Source organism: Carlito syrichta, unplaced genomic scaffold (assembly GCF_000164805.1).
Source record: "Carlito syrichta isolate Samal-C Ts95f unplaced genomic scaffold, Tarsius_syrichta-2.0.1 Scaffold287509, whole genome shotgun sequence".
Classification (NCBI taxonomy): Eukaryota; Metazoa; Chordata; class Mammalia; order Primates; family Tarsiidae; genus Carlito; species Carlito syrichta.
The window spans coordinates 170,634-184,830 of NW_007231605.1; the positions used below are offsets into that span (position 1 = coordinate 170,634).

The window sequence follows — 14,197 nt, forward strand, 5'->3', positions numbered from 1 at the left end:
CAAAAAAAAAAAAAAAAAGACCCAACTGAAACATCACTTCTGTAAATCCAACTTCCTGGGCAGGGTGAAGCCCCTCCCACTGCTGCTTCTCCCCCAGAGCAAACCATACCTCTTGAAAAGAAGGTCTCCTAAGAGGACCGGTTTACATGCCTTTACCTATACCTAAATTGACTGTTTCAGGTGTACAGATTAACTTATTCATCCTTACTATGCTCTTTAGGCCCGGCACAGAACTGTTCAATAAATGCTTTTGAGCTGAGTTCAATCAACTTGGCCAAAACTCACCCCAAGAAGATCTTACCACCAGGGCCCTCTCAACCCCAAGAAGATCTTACCACCAGGTCAGTAACAGTGTAGGCATTGGGCGGGGCTGTCTCGCCCACTCGATGATGGGACACAGGTCCCACACGGAGGACACCCTCCTCTTTGAACACCCAGCGGGAGAGGGCCACAGCTAGCTCGTAGTTGCCTGTCTGGGAATACCTGCAGGAGTGAAACAGAAGCAGCTAGGGCACCAGCGCCACCTTTCCGGCGGCATCTGGTGGCCAAGATCACTCATGTCCACAAGATAGTTCTGCCTATGGGCTGCATGTACCTGGGACCTCGGGTTAGAGGGAACACAGGAAAAAATGAAAAGACATGGGTGGTGGTGGTCTGGGTTTCAGCTGCACAATAAATACACAACTTTCTAAAAGAAACAGTGGAGGTTAGACAAATCATTGCTACCTTAAAAAGGTGAGAGTGCCAACACCAGCAATATAGCATCAAAGTCAAGTCCTAAAATAACCGACAGCACCTGACACAGCCTCTGACACATTCGCTAGAAGGCTCTTTTCTCCCCATCTGAGCCATATACACACCATTCCACACAGACACAAGCCCCAGAGCCTCCTGGCAGCTACCTCTGGGAGCCGGGTATGGCCTTCTGCACTGCTGAGTTGAAGAAGGCATCACTGAAGAAGTCAAGGGAGCCGCTGAAGATGACCCGGGCATTGTTCCTGGCCTGGAGCCCAGCAATCAGGAGGGTGTTCTTCCCCACCGCATGGGGATACTGAGAACAAAATGAGGCTGTCACCCAAGCAGTTCCAAGTAAAGGAAAAGCTGCCAGGCCTCCAGAGCAAGAGGACAGAGAGTCAGACCTAAACCACCTTCACGCCCATCCACGGGAGAAGCCTGCTTCTGATCCCTTCTGTCCCTATTCCTACCAACATGTCAAGTCCTCTGCCTCGGCAAAGTGTGCTTTCCCGCTCCATTCTTATTTCCAGTAAGAAAGTGTTCTGCTGCTGGGCCAAGAGCTGGAGGCCTGGAGGCTGCAAGGCCCTTACCTGGGTGATAGGTTTGTCTGGGAAGAAGGAGTAAGAGGTAGAAGAGCCTGTCAGGATGTCCAACACCAAAGGATTGTCGGGATCAGCCACCATCCTGCAGAAGGAGCAGAGAGCAGCCCAACAATTACCCAAGCACCAAGCCCAAAGGTCATGGGATCCCCCAGGACCAGTTCTCCCAGGAATGAATCCTTCTTTCTTAACAGCCACACAGCTCTCGTCTTGCTGTAACAACGGAGTCTGACTCTTGGTATGCCTCCCCCGCTCACTCACCCGACACCTCGAAAGAGGATGGGGTTTAGAGATGACTTGCCAACGATGGTCGGAGCCTTCAGCAGGTCCTCAGTGTCAGCCACGATGAGCGTGTGCTGCGAGGAGAAGACGGAAGAATGAGGGGGCAGAGAGAGGTTCCCCGCACTGGGGAGCCCCTTCTCACTCCGCTCCTGGTTTCCAGGCTAAGCCGAGCTCTGCTGTGCACGCCTAAAACCTGGACGGTGATGGGCCTGATTACCTGGCCAAGGTCGGAGATGTCATAGTTGTGATGGTCAATGACAGCTGTTTTCTCCTCATCAAACTCAATCCCACACTCACTGCCCAGCTCTCGAAGAGGGTCACCTGCAGAGACCCAAGAGATGCCGGTTGAGCCCTTCCATGGGGCTTTGGGCCAAATGTCCTGGCTTCCTCACAGCTCCCTCTCTGCTGGGCAGCCTGAGTGCCCTGTGGGTTCATCTGCTGGGTGCAGCCCCCAGTGGACCCCTGGACAAGAGTACAGTATCCTGCCTCCAGGGGTCAGAGTCTGCACTGGTAAAATAGTTCCCTCACTGACTCCCTGGCCAAGGCCCACCCAGCAAATACCCATTTGGCAGCCTCTGTGTGTAAAGCACTCCAAGTTCCCTGGTGAGATGGTGGAACACGTCCCAGGTCAGAGACTCACCAATGTCCGAGCTAGCAGCTACCAGGACGCTGCCTCCACCATCAATAAAGGCACTGATGGTCTCCACATTGATGTTGCCTCCAAAATCTGAAAGAAGGCACCAGACAAGTGACCCAGAGGTCTCTCACTGCTCCTCTGACACATGTGGGGAGGGAAGCAGTGAAGTGCAGACCAGCCATGATCCATCATGGAGCTGCTCCCTCTGGAGGTGGGAATGAGAGGGAGGTTTACCAGGCGACAGCAGGCAAGTCACTCTCTAGCATGAAGACTCAAATAACAGCTGTTTTATTAACTTTTAAAGGTTTAGATGAAACAACAGTCAAACAGCTACTACTCACATTTGTCAAGTTAGTTGTACACATTTCAAGTCACACATGAAATATTCATTTGTCAGCCGGGCTCGGTGGCTCAGCCTGTAATCCCGCGCCTTTGGGAGGCTGAGGTGAGTAGATTGCCTGAGTCCGCGGGTTCAAGACCCGCCTGGGCAGCGAGACCTCATCTCTACAATAAATCAAAAAATCAGCTGAGCGTGGTAGCGCATGCCTGTAATTCCGGCTACTCGGAAGGCTGAGGCGGAAGGATCGCCGGAGCCCAGCAGGTCGAGGCTGCGGTGGCCGGGAGCGGCCACTGCACTCCAGTCTGGGCAACAGAGTGAGACTCCAACTCAAAAAAAAAAAAAAAAAGGAATATTCATCTGTCAATGCTGCATTATCCACACATTTCATGAAACAATGCAATTCACACTGCTAGCCTGAACTTTTCACACCAGTATCCCTGATCGCCGGAGCCATGTCTGAGGCCACCCACCCCAGTTTTCCAGAGCCTGTCAATTCCACTTCATTTAACCTTTCACACCAGTATCTCTGATCACTGGAGCCACATCTGGGGCCTCCCACCCTGGCTTTCCAGAGCCCGTCAGTTCCATTTTGTCTAAGTTGTTTGAGAAAGAGCACTTTTGAATCTGAGTACGATGCCATCACTTGATACTAGTACTTACTGGCTTAGTATTAACAGTTCTATTAGTCCTACAGATTTATATTCATGGTATCCACAACAGAGCCACTCAGTATATTTTAAAACAGAGATCAGCCAGCTCGGTGGCTCAGCCTGTAACCCAGCGCTTTGGGAGGCTGAGCTGAGTGGATTGCCTGAGCCCGCGGGTTCGAGACCCGCCTGGGCAACTTGGTGAGACTGCATCTCTACAATAAATCAAAAATTAGCCAGGATAGTAGTGCACTCCTGTAGTTCCAGCTACTTGGAAGGCTGAGGCAGAAGGATCGCTGGACCCCGGCAGGTCGAGGCTGTAGTGGCCGGAAAGACCACTACACTCCAGTCTGGGTGACAGAGTGAGACTCCAACTCAAAAAAAAAAAAAAAAAAAACAGAGATCACCAAAAGGGTGAACATTTATAACTGCAATCCTATCCTGTTTTGGTCAAACAATTAGGTCAAGTGACTACTGCCATAAGCATCCAAAATTAGCACCGAGTGGGGCTCTTTTAGGCTCAAGAATCTCCCCAAAGCATATTCTGATGTTCAACATAAAAGTACTGTGGGAGTGCTCAGTGATTTTCGTGTGAGCTAGAAAGAAAAATGAAGGGGCTGATATGGGAGGAAGCTATTATGCCAAGGTTAAGGAAAGACCTGATAAGCGACGTGTGAGGAGACGTGAGTGACCCAGGCAGTACATGGGGTCAGAGGATCCTAGGCATCAAGGACGACAGGTGCATGTCCCTAATGCAGGTGGGCAGTCACCAGCAAGGGGCCCAGTGTGACTCTACTGGAGAGAAAGGGGTAAGGCTGGGGGCAGGTCACATAGGCTTTGCGTGGCACGTGAGGGCTCTGCCATGGGGAGCCACTGGTGGGCTCAAGGCAAGAGACTGACAGGATCTCATTTATGTTTTGGGTTTTTTTTGAGTTGGAGTCTCACTCTGTCACCCAGGCTGGAGTACAGTGGCACACTCCTGGCCACAGCAAACTTGACCTGCTGGGCTCAGACGATCCTTCCACCTTAGCCTTCCAAGTAGCCAGAACTACAAGTGTGCGCTACCATCCCCGGCTCTCTCATTTATGTTTTTAAAGAATGAATCTGGCGGCTGGATGGAGACTAGGGTATGAGGGTGGACGTGATGATGGGTTAGAAGGTCACGGTGAAAAGCCAGGCAGTGAAGGGCACTAACCAGACCTCAGGGGCAGCGGTGGAGGTGGGCGGAGTGGCAAGCCTCCCATACCTTCTGACAGTACAACCCCAGAGCAGGGGACAGACTGACACAGGCATTAGAATAGCCCCAAGGAGTCTGGCCCGAGCAACTACGAGGACGGATGTGCCAGTTTGCTGAGACTGAACACAGAAGTGTGTCCTTTAGACATCTACTAGGCAGTTGGAAATGAATCCATAAAGTGACTTTGTAAAGATCTGAAATGAGAAGAGCCCTCTATTCTGAGGAATAATCATCAGCAAAATTTCAAAAACACCTTCTCTTCAGGTATACACAGAGCCTCTTGTACCTGGGACTCTCTACCTCCCACACTCATTCAAAAAGCCATCTGGCCACTCTCGTACATGAGCCCAGGCAGCCTTAGACAGTCCAAAAGCAGCCCATTGGTGAAGGACAGTAGCTTTCGACCTGGGGCAATTTTGCCCCTTAGAGCAATGTCTGGAGACATTCCTGGTTTCACGATGAGGGGGAGGTGGCTACTGGCATCGAGTGATTGATGGCCCTGGATGCCGCTAAACACCCTACAGTGTTTAGGGGGCACAGGACAGCCCCACCCTAAAGAATTATCCAGTCTGAAATGTCAAGTGCCCCTGTTAAGAAACCTTCGTGTAGAGGTAAGAACATGGGCTTTGAAACTGAGGAAGCCTGGGGTTCAAACTAGGCAAATCCCTTCACCCCCAGAGTAGGGGCCAAACCCCTTCCATGAAGCCTTCTTCCCAGGATTCCTGCAGCAGCACCTCCCGAAGTGTGGGACCCACTCTACCAGGGGTAGGAAGGGTGACAACAGTGAAGTGGGGACAGAGATTAAATAATGGTGAAGCTCAAAGCTTCCCTTTCCATTCTTTTCAAGCTTTATCAAAGAGAATGTCTTGGCTTGATAGCTTTTAGAACATCCCTAGCACTTGCTAATTTCTTCTAAGAGGAAACCTCAGGTTCAAAGCCTTCAGCAGGCAGCAGTATCAAGCTGGAACCCAACAGTGTTATGCCCTATTTATAGTCACTTTCTACTTCTATCAAGTGATGAAACTGGTCTTCCATTTTCTTTTTTTGAGTTGGGATCTCACTCTGTCACCCAGGCTGGAGCGCAGTGGCACGCTCCTGGCCACCGCAGCCTAGACCTGCTCAGCTCAGGCAATCCTTCCACCTCAACCTTCAGTAGCTGGAACCACAGGCACGCAGCACCACGCCTGGCTAATTTTTTGATCTATTGTAGAGATGAGGTCTCGCCAAGTTGCCCGGGTTGTTCTCAAACCCGTGGGTTCAGGCAAGCCTCTCACCTCAGCCTCCCACAGTGCTGGGATTATAGGCGTGAGCCATCACGCTTGGCCTGGCCTTCCATTTTCTGTGGTGATTCTGGGCTCATTTTTGGCTCCCCTCTAAAATGTTACTTTAATTTTTCTTTTTTTAGGTCAATTTGAAGAAAATTATTAGGTAATTATTAGCACAGGTCATCTGTAATATGACAAAAACCATGAAGGATGTGTACAAATGACTAACATTTGGGAAATATTGTTTTACGCTCTCTGATGTTTCTCCCACCATCAATATCCTCTCTCAACCTTCTCCTCATCTGTCTCATTCATGCTTCTTTCCTTCCTTATCTATCTCCAGAAGCACATCTTAGAGAGTTCCTCCAGTTCATCTTACTTCCCAACATAGGATTTGGTAACTCATTTCAATTCTTTATTTTTATTTCCTCAAGACAGACTGAAAACACTACTTAGGGGTAAACTGCCTGTCCTTAATATCTCACCCAATCCACCATATCTCAGAGCTCCAAACACAGTAAACATTTGGCAAACACCCTTTAGTCTGCTGAAGGCTCCATTCACCTGCCCAGTCATTTGAAGATTTCAACTTGTACTCGGGTCACATCCACCCAACTACTCTTGCCCCCAAAAAGCCAAGTCCAAAAGCACATGTTGCAGGGTAGTTGGTAGTTGGTAAGTGACAGTAGCCTAAGGAAAATGCTTCAGGGATTTGATGGAACTCAATTTCATGTGAATTACAAGAATAAAGTAGCTGCCAATGAAAGGAAAGACTTCGTGAGCTTCACTGCAGGGAGAATGGTGATCCTTTACCCCAGACAGGAACAAATTAAGTTCCTGGAGAAAAAGATAATCCAAAGCAAATGAAGAGAATGACTAGTATGCTCACCAAAAAAGCATTGCAAACACAAAGTAGCCAAAGGAACAGGGGATATTTAGTCTGGAGAAAAAACAACTAAATAGGCTATGATAATTGTGAAGGTTATGCCTCTAAGCAAGATTTATCCTCTAAGGCTCTGGGGCAGGTAAGAACAAAATAAAATAAGATAAATTTCATTTGCTATAAGAATTCTTAACAGAATTGTCCAGTGGTGGAGTGGGTTATCTCATAAAACAGGAATACTCAAATATAAATTGGATAATCTGGCCAGGCATGGTGGCTCTCACCTGCAATCCCAGTACTTTGGGAGGCCAAGGCGAGAGGACTGTCTGTGCCCAGGAGTTCGAGACCAGTGTGGGTAACTTGGCGAGACCTCGTTGCCACAATAAACCAAAAAATTATCCGAGTGTGGTGGGGTGTGCCTGTAGTCCCAGCTACTTGGAAGGCTGAGGAAGAAGAATCACCTGAGCCCAGCAGGTTGAGGCTACGGTAGTGGTGACCATGCCACTGCCTTCCAGCCTGGGCGACAGAGTGAGACTCGGACTCAAAAACAATTTTTAAAAAAAACCTGGCCAAGACATTCATTCTGTTCAACAATTAGCCCTCTGCTAGGCCGCTGGACATATCCAGTCTGCCTCAAATGAGGGGAGGAGGACTTAAATAATTGCTAAGGCTCTTTTTTCAGTCTGAGACTATGAGTCTATCTGAATTCTTACGATCAATTGCCAAAATACACAACGTTCCTTTCCAGCAGTCCACATTAATAAAATGCTATTTCCTCTCTCAACACTGGCAAACCCAACCAAGGAGTTCTCATCTACGAAGCCCTTTACAGAGAAAATTCCATTCTCAGTGGAAGAGCAGGCCCTAGATTTCACGGACTGTGGCAACACTTGACCCCACCATCCTTAGCTGTGTCTTTTAGAAAGATGTTCCCTCCTGGGTTAACGTCAGAAATTAACATTATCCTCTTCTCTGCAGCAGCAGCGCCCAGAGGTGGCAACCCATCCTGTGACCGAGGAACATGCCCAAGAACCAGAAGAAAGTGAACCATCAGTCCGGGCTGCGAATCCCAGTTCTGGGGGGCGACGCGGAGCCCTTACCTTCTACCGAAGGGGAGAAGATGATGAGATTGTCATAGAGGAACTCCCCATATTTAATAAGGGACAGGCTGGGGTCATCAGCAGTCTTGAATGTGAGTTCAAAGCCCCGGTCTGGACGAAAAGAAAACAGGGAGTTGAGGCAGACGGGGCACAAAGGGAAATCCCAGCTGCGGACATCGCGACCCCCACTCCAAGCGGCAGCCCAGGCTAGGCGGCCAGCTCCAGGAAAAATCGTGGGAGGGAGGGTGGTCGGCCTCCGGACCCTGCGCTCACCCTTCAGGCTCCGGAAGAAAAGCGAGTGCGTCTCCCGCAGGTTGAGGTTGTCCAGCAGCACTAAGGTGCGGGGCCCGCTGGCGCAGACCCAGCCAAGCAAGGGCAGCAGCAGCCATAAAAGGGCCCGAGCACCGGCCGCAGCGCTGGGCTCCATCTTCCCCCTGCCAAAGAACCGAGCACCTGGGCACCGGAAGTGTCCCGTCTACGGTGGCTCGTGGCTGGGGAGCACCACCCGGAAGTGATCGGGATAGGCCGGGGCTAGTCCCGGAGCCGCGGCTTTGGCGGCAAGAAGCGAAGAGCATCGCCGGAAGTGTCCCGGTTGAAGGCGGATCCTTTGAACCCTATTGGTGGGAAGGGGACAAGTCCCAGCCCTTCCCAAGGAAAAAGCTCAATCCTAGAGAGACAGCTCTGCAGCCGCGGCCAATCAACAAGACTGAGCGCCCTTTGGCCCCGCCCACGTCCCGAGCCCGCTTGCGGTGGGTGCCGGGCTGCTGGGCAGGGTCGTCGCGTCGCGGACGAGGATCTGCTTACTGGCGCGTCCTCGCCGGTCCAGAGCTGACTCGAAACTGGGAACCAGGCTCCACCTCCTCCTCTGGGGAGCAAGGACGTGGAAATAAGATGGGGCCAGGGCACTTGGAGCCTCCTGCCTGCGCGAGCCTGGCCTGCCCAGCTTGGTGGCCTACGCTGGAGACGGCGAACGGGCGCTGGACTAGCTTTGGAATCAGCTGGGCTCAGTTCTCCAAGCTCCGTCTCTCACTAGCCCTGTTACCTCGGCATTGCGCTTGTCTCCAGATCAGTTTCCTTGGCTGTAAATACCGAAAATGACGAGGTCCAGCTCTCCTACTTCTGTCTTTGGAACAGTCGTTTAGTTATGTCTTCTCTGGGCTCTTGGGAAGACTAAGGCAGGTTTTGAAGCACTTAGCACAGGGCTAGACCGAGCATCCACTCAGTAATGCAGGTCTCCAGGTCAATACCGAGACCACCTGGACTCCTCAGACCTGCCTCTGTCCCACTACGGGTCTGCTACCCCCAGCAGCTTCGAGACTTCACCTGTTCGCTGGGTCCCAGCCACAATCTTAGGGCCAACGGTGGAGGTAATTGAGGAGAGAGAAGATAGTTGTTCTTTTCTGACACGAGTCCACCAACCCAAGAATGAGGCAAAAGTCAAAACCTCCCTCCAGGCATCTCCTAAACAGACTCTATTTCTACCGGCTCAACCCCAAGTTAAGCTTGTTGCCTTCACTCCTGCTCCGAAGCCAAGGCCTCCCACCCTCTACACACAATGTCACATAAATCCACCTCTAACTCAGATCCGACACTAGCCTGTTTAGGAGTCTGCCACAGCTCAGGGACACCCTGAGACTCTTCACTCCCAGGTCTCCACTTCAGATCATCTCAGCAGCCCCATCCTCCTTTGAGCATGCTCAGGCTTCCATGGAACAGGTATGGTCAGGCCTTTAACATCCCCTGAGCTTTCCCACTTCCTGCCTTTTGCTCATGCAACTCCCTCTACCAGGAGCACCCTCCCCACACTTCCCTCTTAAACCTTGCAGGGGCCAAGCGCAGCGGCTCACACCTGTAATTCCAGCATTTTGGGAAGCCATGGCAGGAGGATTGCTTGGGCCCAGGAGTTCCAGACCAGCCTGGGCAACATAGACCTCATCTCTACAAAATACCAAAAAATGCCAGGCCTGATGGTGTGCCCCTGTAGTTCCAGCTACTCAGGAAGCTGAGGCAAAAGGATCACCTGAGCCCAGGAATCTGAGGCTGTGGGCAAGCTGTGATTGACACTGTGAGTTGAATGAGACCGCAACTAAAAATAAATTAATAAATAATACATAAATAAAAGAAACCTTGCAGGATCTTCTCCGTCCTCACTGAGAGCCACACCCAGCTCTGCTACCTACAGAAAGGCACTCTCTGTTCCCCATAAAAACTTGATCTCTCTTCCTCTGACTCAGGATGCGCCACATCCCGCCTCTGGCTAGACTCATCTCTGTAGTTGTCTAAGCATCATCCACCTCAACTTCTCCAGAGCTCCTTGACCTAGTCTCCTTGATTCCTTGACCCAGGCTTGATTGGATCAAAATTGATACGAAATAGGAGGAAGAATGAGGAGGACTGACACGGAGCACCTTCTATGCCCCAGGAGCTTTGCATACTATCTCATTTAATCTTCACAGTAATTTCATGAGGTGGGTGTCATCCCCATTTCACAGATGAGGCTCAGAGGGCAATGAGGCTCGGGACAGCACCAAAGCCCAAGCCTTTCCCCTCAGACTGTGGGGTCCCCCTCAGGGCAGACCTAGAATGCAACTGGCAAGGGTAGCCCTCTAGGTGGAAACAAACAGGGGGGCCCAGATTCACTTCCGGCTCAGGACACCCAGTTCCAGCACAACCCCTGAGGACTGTCAAAACCTGGGCCCTTTCCTGGCCTCCGTGAGACATGGTCCTATCTTCCAGAGCAAGGGCTCCATTTTCCTGGGTCACAAATCCTTTGAGAACTTAATGAAACTTCAGGTACTGTCCCTAGAAAAATGCACCTGTACTCATGATTGCAGGGACCTGAAGAAACCCTGGAGCCTATTTGTTCTAAAGGTCCCAGGCAGTTAAGAACCCCTGTTCCAGATAGCCAGGCAGCTAGGTAGCAGAAGCAGGGAAGGGCCTCCAAGTGATGTCTCAGAGGGCCAGTGAAGGGAAACTTGTCCTAAAAGGCAGTTTATTGGGCAACGTAATGTGAAGTGGCCTGCCCTGGGCCACAGACCAGCCAGGAGTGGGCAGCATGGGAAGAGCTGCTCAGGACTCCAGTGCCATCTCGCAAGGCGGGGCTGCCCACAGAAAGGGGCCAGTCGACAGAGGCACGATGCTCAGCTGCCAAGATGTTGGAGCGTCAAGCCTGCGGCAGTTGCTCCCCATCAGGGCTGCTGGTGGGGGCCGTGAAGCAGGTCAGAGGCTTCTGAGGCCGAAGACCAACACTAGTGGACACGAGAAGCAGGCTCCGTGGCAGCAAAGCGGTGGAAATACTAATGTGATGTGGACAGGTGGAGCAGGCCTCTTCAACCTCCGAGGAGCTCATGCCCCAGGCGGAGAGGACCTCTCTGAGGAACAGGGAAGGGGATGTGTCTTCCCAGGGCTGAGAGACCCCGCAGGCCCCCAGATCACTGTGGGGGCAGGTGGGAGGAGGCCTGGTTGGGGCTGCCCTGGGAGGGCTTGGCAGTCCTGGAAGGCTAAAGGGATGGCAGCAGGAAGCTGTGGTCACAGAGGCTCACTGCCAAAGTTGCTTTTTGCTTTTCTTACGCTTGGCCTTGGCGAAGGGGATGTCAAGGGACTCGAGGCGGAAGGGCCGGGGCTGGGGCATTTCAGGAGCCGGGCTGGGTGGGATGGCAGAGTTGTTGCTGAGTGGGGAGCTGAGGCCTGGCGGCGAGCTGTGGTGCGCTGTGGAGAGGGCAGAGGGCATTGGTGAGCCAGGAAAGAGAGAGAGAAGATGCCCCGGTGGGCAGTGTGGAAAGTCTGCCCCACCCCCACCCAGCAGAGCCCTGGCCTTGTGGCTTAAACCCCAGGCCCTGCAAGGCTGCTCGGGTTGAGGGCTCAGACCCAGCAATACAACATCTGCATCCCAAGGGGCTAGGCCAGGGATTTGGGGTTTCAAAGCCTCAGACAGAGGCAGCCTGGGATCTCAAGCCAGACAAGCCCAGCTCTGCCACTGCCTATAACCTTGAGCAAAGCACTTTGCCTCTCTGAGCCTCGGTGTGCTCGTCTGCATCACGGGCACAATGCAGGGCACTCAGCTGATCCTGTTTCTCCGCTTATTCCTCCACTCCACCCACCCTCTCTGTCTCTCAGCCTCAATACAGAGCTAAGATGTGCTTGTGCCGATATTCTTCTGAAAGCTCTGAGGGCTTTGCGTTTAGTTTCAAAAGCCAAAAAAATGAAGTGATGCTCAATTGTTGAAACCGTGCTTTGCTTTTGTGGCCCTTGGTAGGTAAAGTCCGTCATCCTCATCTGGAGAAGTCACGATGCTGATGTCGGAGGAAGCCGCCAAGTAACTAGTATGACCCAGACCTGGCCGGGCGTAGCGGTTCAAGCCTGTAATCCCAGCACTTTGGGAGACTGAGGCAAGGGGTTTGAGACCAGCCTGGGCAACTTGGTGAGACCTCACTTCTGCAATAAATCAAAAAAATTAGCCAGGCATGGTAGCGCACGCCTGTAGTTCTGGCTACTTGGAAGCCTGAGGTGAAAGGATCGCCGGAGCCTAGCAGGCTAATGCTAGGGTGGCCGTGAGTGTGCCACTGCACTCCAGCCTGGGTGACAGAGTGAGACTCCAACTCAAAAAAAAAAAAGACTCAGACCCGAGCAACCCCAGGTCAGGGCCTACTGTGTGTGCTAAGGGCCTACTGAGTATCAGGAGAGACAGACCCTCCCCACAGGAGACAAAGGGGTGGAGGAAAGAGGAGAGTCTGTACTGAGCACCTACTATGTGCCAGACCCTGGACTGGCCATTTCCCCACCTCATCGCATCTAATCCTGAGACGTAGGTGCAATCCCCCTCATGTTATAGCTGAGGAAACAGGCTCAGAGAGGGAAAGACGTTTTGGAACCCAGGTCTGTCTGACTCCCAAACCCCTTCAAGTCTCTCCCAGCTGGGGGAGGAGCACCAGGGAGGCACTGGAGGAGGGCCAGTGGGAAGACACTCACTGAGGCTCTTGATGAGGTCTGTGCTGAGGATCTGGCTGGCCCGCTTAGACCGGAAGTAGTTGCTGGCAGTATTCTCACTGTCGCTGCGACTGAGCATCAGCTTGTAGCGGTCTTCCTCCTGCTGAGAGTCCAGAGTCTCAGGGGTCCAGATCCCAGGTCCATGCAGTCCTTACCCTGGCCTAGGGCTCAGCATTCTCTGGAAGCCCAGTGGGGTGGGGGCTGCCCTGAGCCTTCCCTAGTCCTGTCCTGGGGCTGAAGTAGTCACTGCCCACGTTGATACACCCACTACAGACTCTGGACTCCTGGGATGGGATCCCAGGCAGCTCAGAGCCAGGAAGTCACCATCTCCAGCCAAGCCTACACCCTACCTCTCCTTCCTCGAGATGAGAAGTGTCTTGCTTCCTCCTGCAAAGCTCAAAACAGGGTGTCATGCCAGCCCCAACAGGGGCAAGGGCAATACTACATACCCAAATCTATCAGGACATAGTCCTCGAAATGGCACCACAGTACTGTACTCAACTCACAGGTACATTTATGATCATTAGACCTGGGGTCAACCTTTTCATCACCCAGGACTATTGTTTTCCACTGCTTTCATGGATGTGTTTTCTTCAGTCTCTTTTTTCAAGGAACTACTTGTTCCCACCTGACTTGGTCCCGGGAGGTGATCATTCACAGTGCTCTATACCACACAGCTGGACATATGACTCCCACCCCTTCGACACTTGTGACCCACACTGCACCAATCAGAGAACTACATCTTTCTGAACATGGTAACTCATCCTAGCATAGCCCCATGAGCCAGGCAGGGCCAATCAGAATCTTCCCCCAAGCTGTGGTCCCAGGAAGTTTCAAGAGGCCTTCTTTTTGGATCATCCCCTGCCAGCAGCCATCTTTCCTGCCATGTGGAGAAAGCCCAAAGCTGGCATACCAAGAGAAGCAGAAACAAGAGGTGAAAACAGACACAGAACCCTGATGGTGCAAGACCCTAGATCCAGCCATGCCTGAAGCTGTTGCATTTACATGAACCAAACATGCCCTATTTTGCTTATAATTGTTTGCTTGTAATCTATCCCTTGAAACTAAAAGCAGGTCCCAGGTTAAGAATTTTTTTTTTCAGGGCAGCAACTTTCCCTTTCTTATCAAATTAAACTATCAAAGCTGCCAATCAAGCTTTAGACCACCATGAGACAGTCCCTGCAGCGACTCTGAGTTGGCTAGACAGAGATGCTTGGAATTCATTAAGCTCTGAGTGGCTCTATTATAACTGTAAAGGTATGTTTCATGTGGACTTTCTGAGATATTTGTAATGGTTTAAGGCAGAATCAGCAAATTTTGGCATATGTATCAAATCTGGGCCACAGACTGTTTTGTTTGTTTGTTTGTTTGTTTGTTTTTTGAGTCGGAGTCTCACTCTGTCGCCCAGACTGGAGTGCAGTGGCCCCTCCTGGCCACCATAGCCTCGACCTGCTGGGCTCTGGCGATCCTTCCGCCTCAGCCTTCC

General features: G+C 51.7%; 2 protein-coding genes across 3 annotated transcripts in view; both read right to left on the reverse strand.

Annotated features, from left to right (window-relative positions):
* DDOST (dolichyl-diphosphooligosaccharide--protein glycosyltransferase non-catalytic subunit) overlaps positions 1-8,329 on the reverse strand; it is a 9,803-nt gene extending 1,474 nt beyond the window's left edge. Inside the window, exons 1-8 of one of the 2 annotated variants that reach the window (XM_008052784.2) lie at positions 7,999-8,329; positions 7,726-7,836; positions 2,257-2,343; positions 1,834-1,937; positions 1,596-1,690; positions 1,326-1,419; positions 903-1,051; positions 336-483 (exon numbers count right to left, since the gene is read on the reverse strand). In XM_008052784.2, coding sequence (XP_008050975.1) covers positions 336-483; positions 903-1,051; positions 1,326-1,419; positions 1,596-1,690; positions 1,834-1,937; positions 2,257-2,343; positions 7,726-7,836; positions 7,999-8,152 — 942 coding nt within the window. In that variant the 5' untranslated portion in view covers positions 8,153-8,329. The remainder of the gene's footprint in view (positions 1-335; positions 484-902; positions 1,052-1,325; positions 1,420-1,595; positions 1,691-1,833; positions 1,938-2,256; positions 2,344-7,725; positions 7,837-7,998) is intronic. The other variant, XM_021709849.1, reaches the window with a different exon arrangement.
* A 2,924-nt stretch (positions 8,330-11,253) lies between these two features.
* The window catches only part of KIF17 (kinesin family member 17), a 44,602-nt gene continuing 41,658 nt past the window's right edge, over positions 11,254-14,197 (reverse strand). Inside the window, 3 exon segments of the mRNA XM_021709858.1 lie at positions 11,254-11,283; positions 11,285-11,433; positions 12,694-12,811. Of these exon segments, the coding sequence (XP_021565533.1) occupies positions 11,254-11,283; positions 11,285-11,433; positions 12,694-12,811 (297 nt within the window).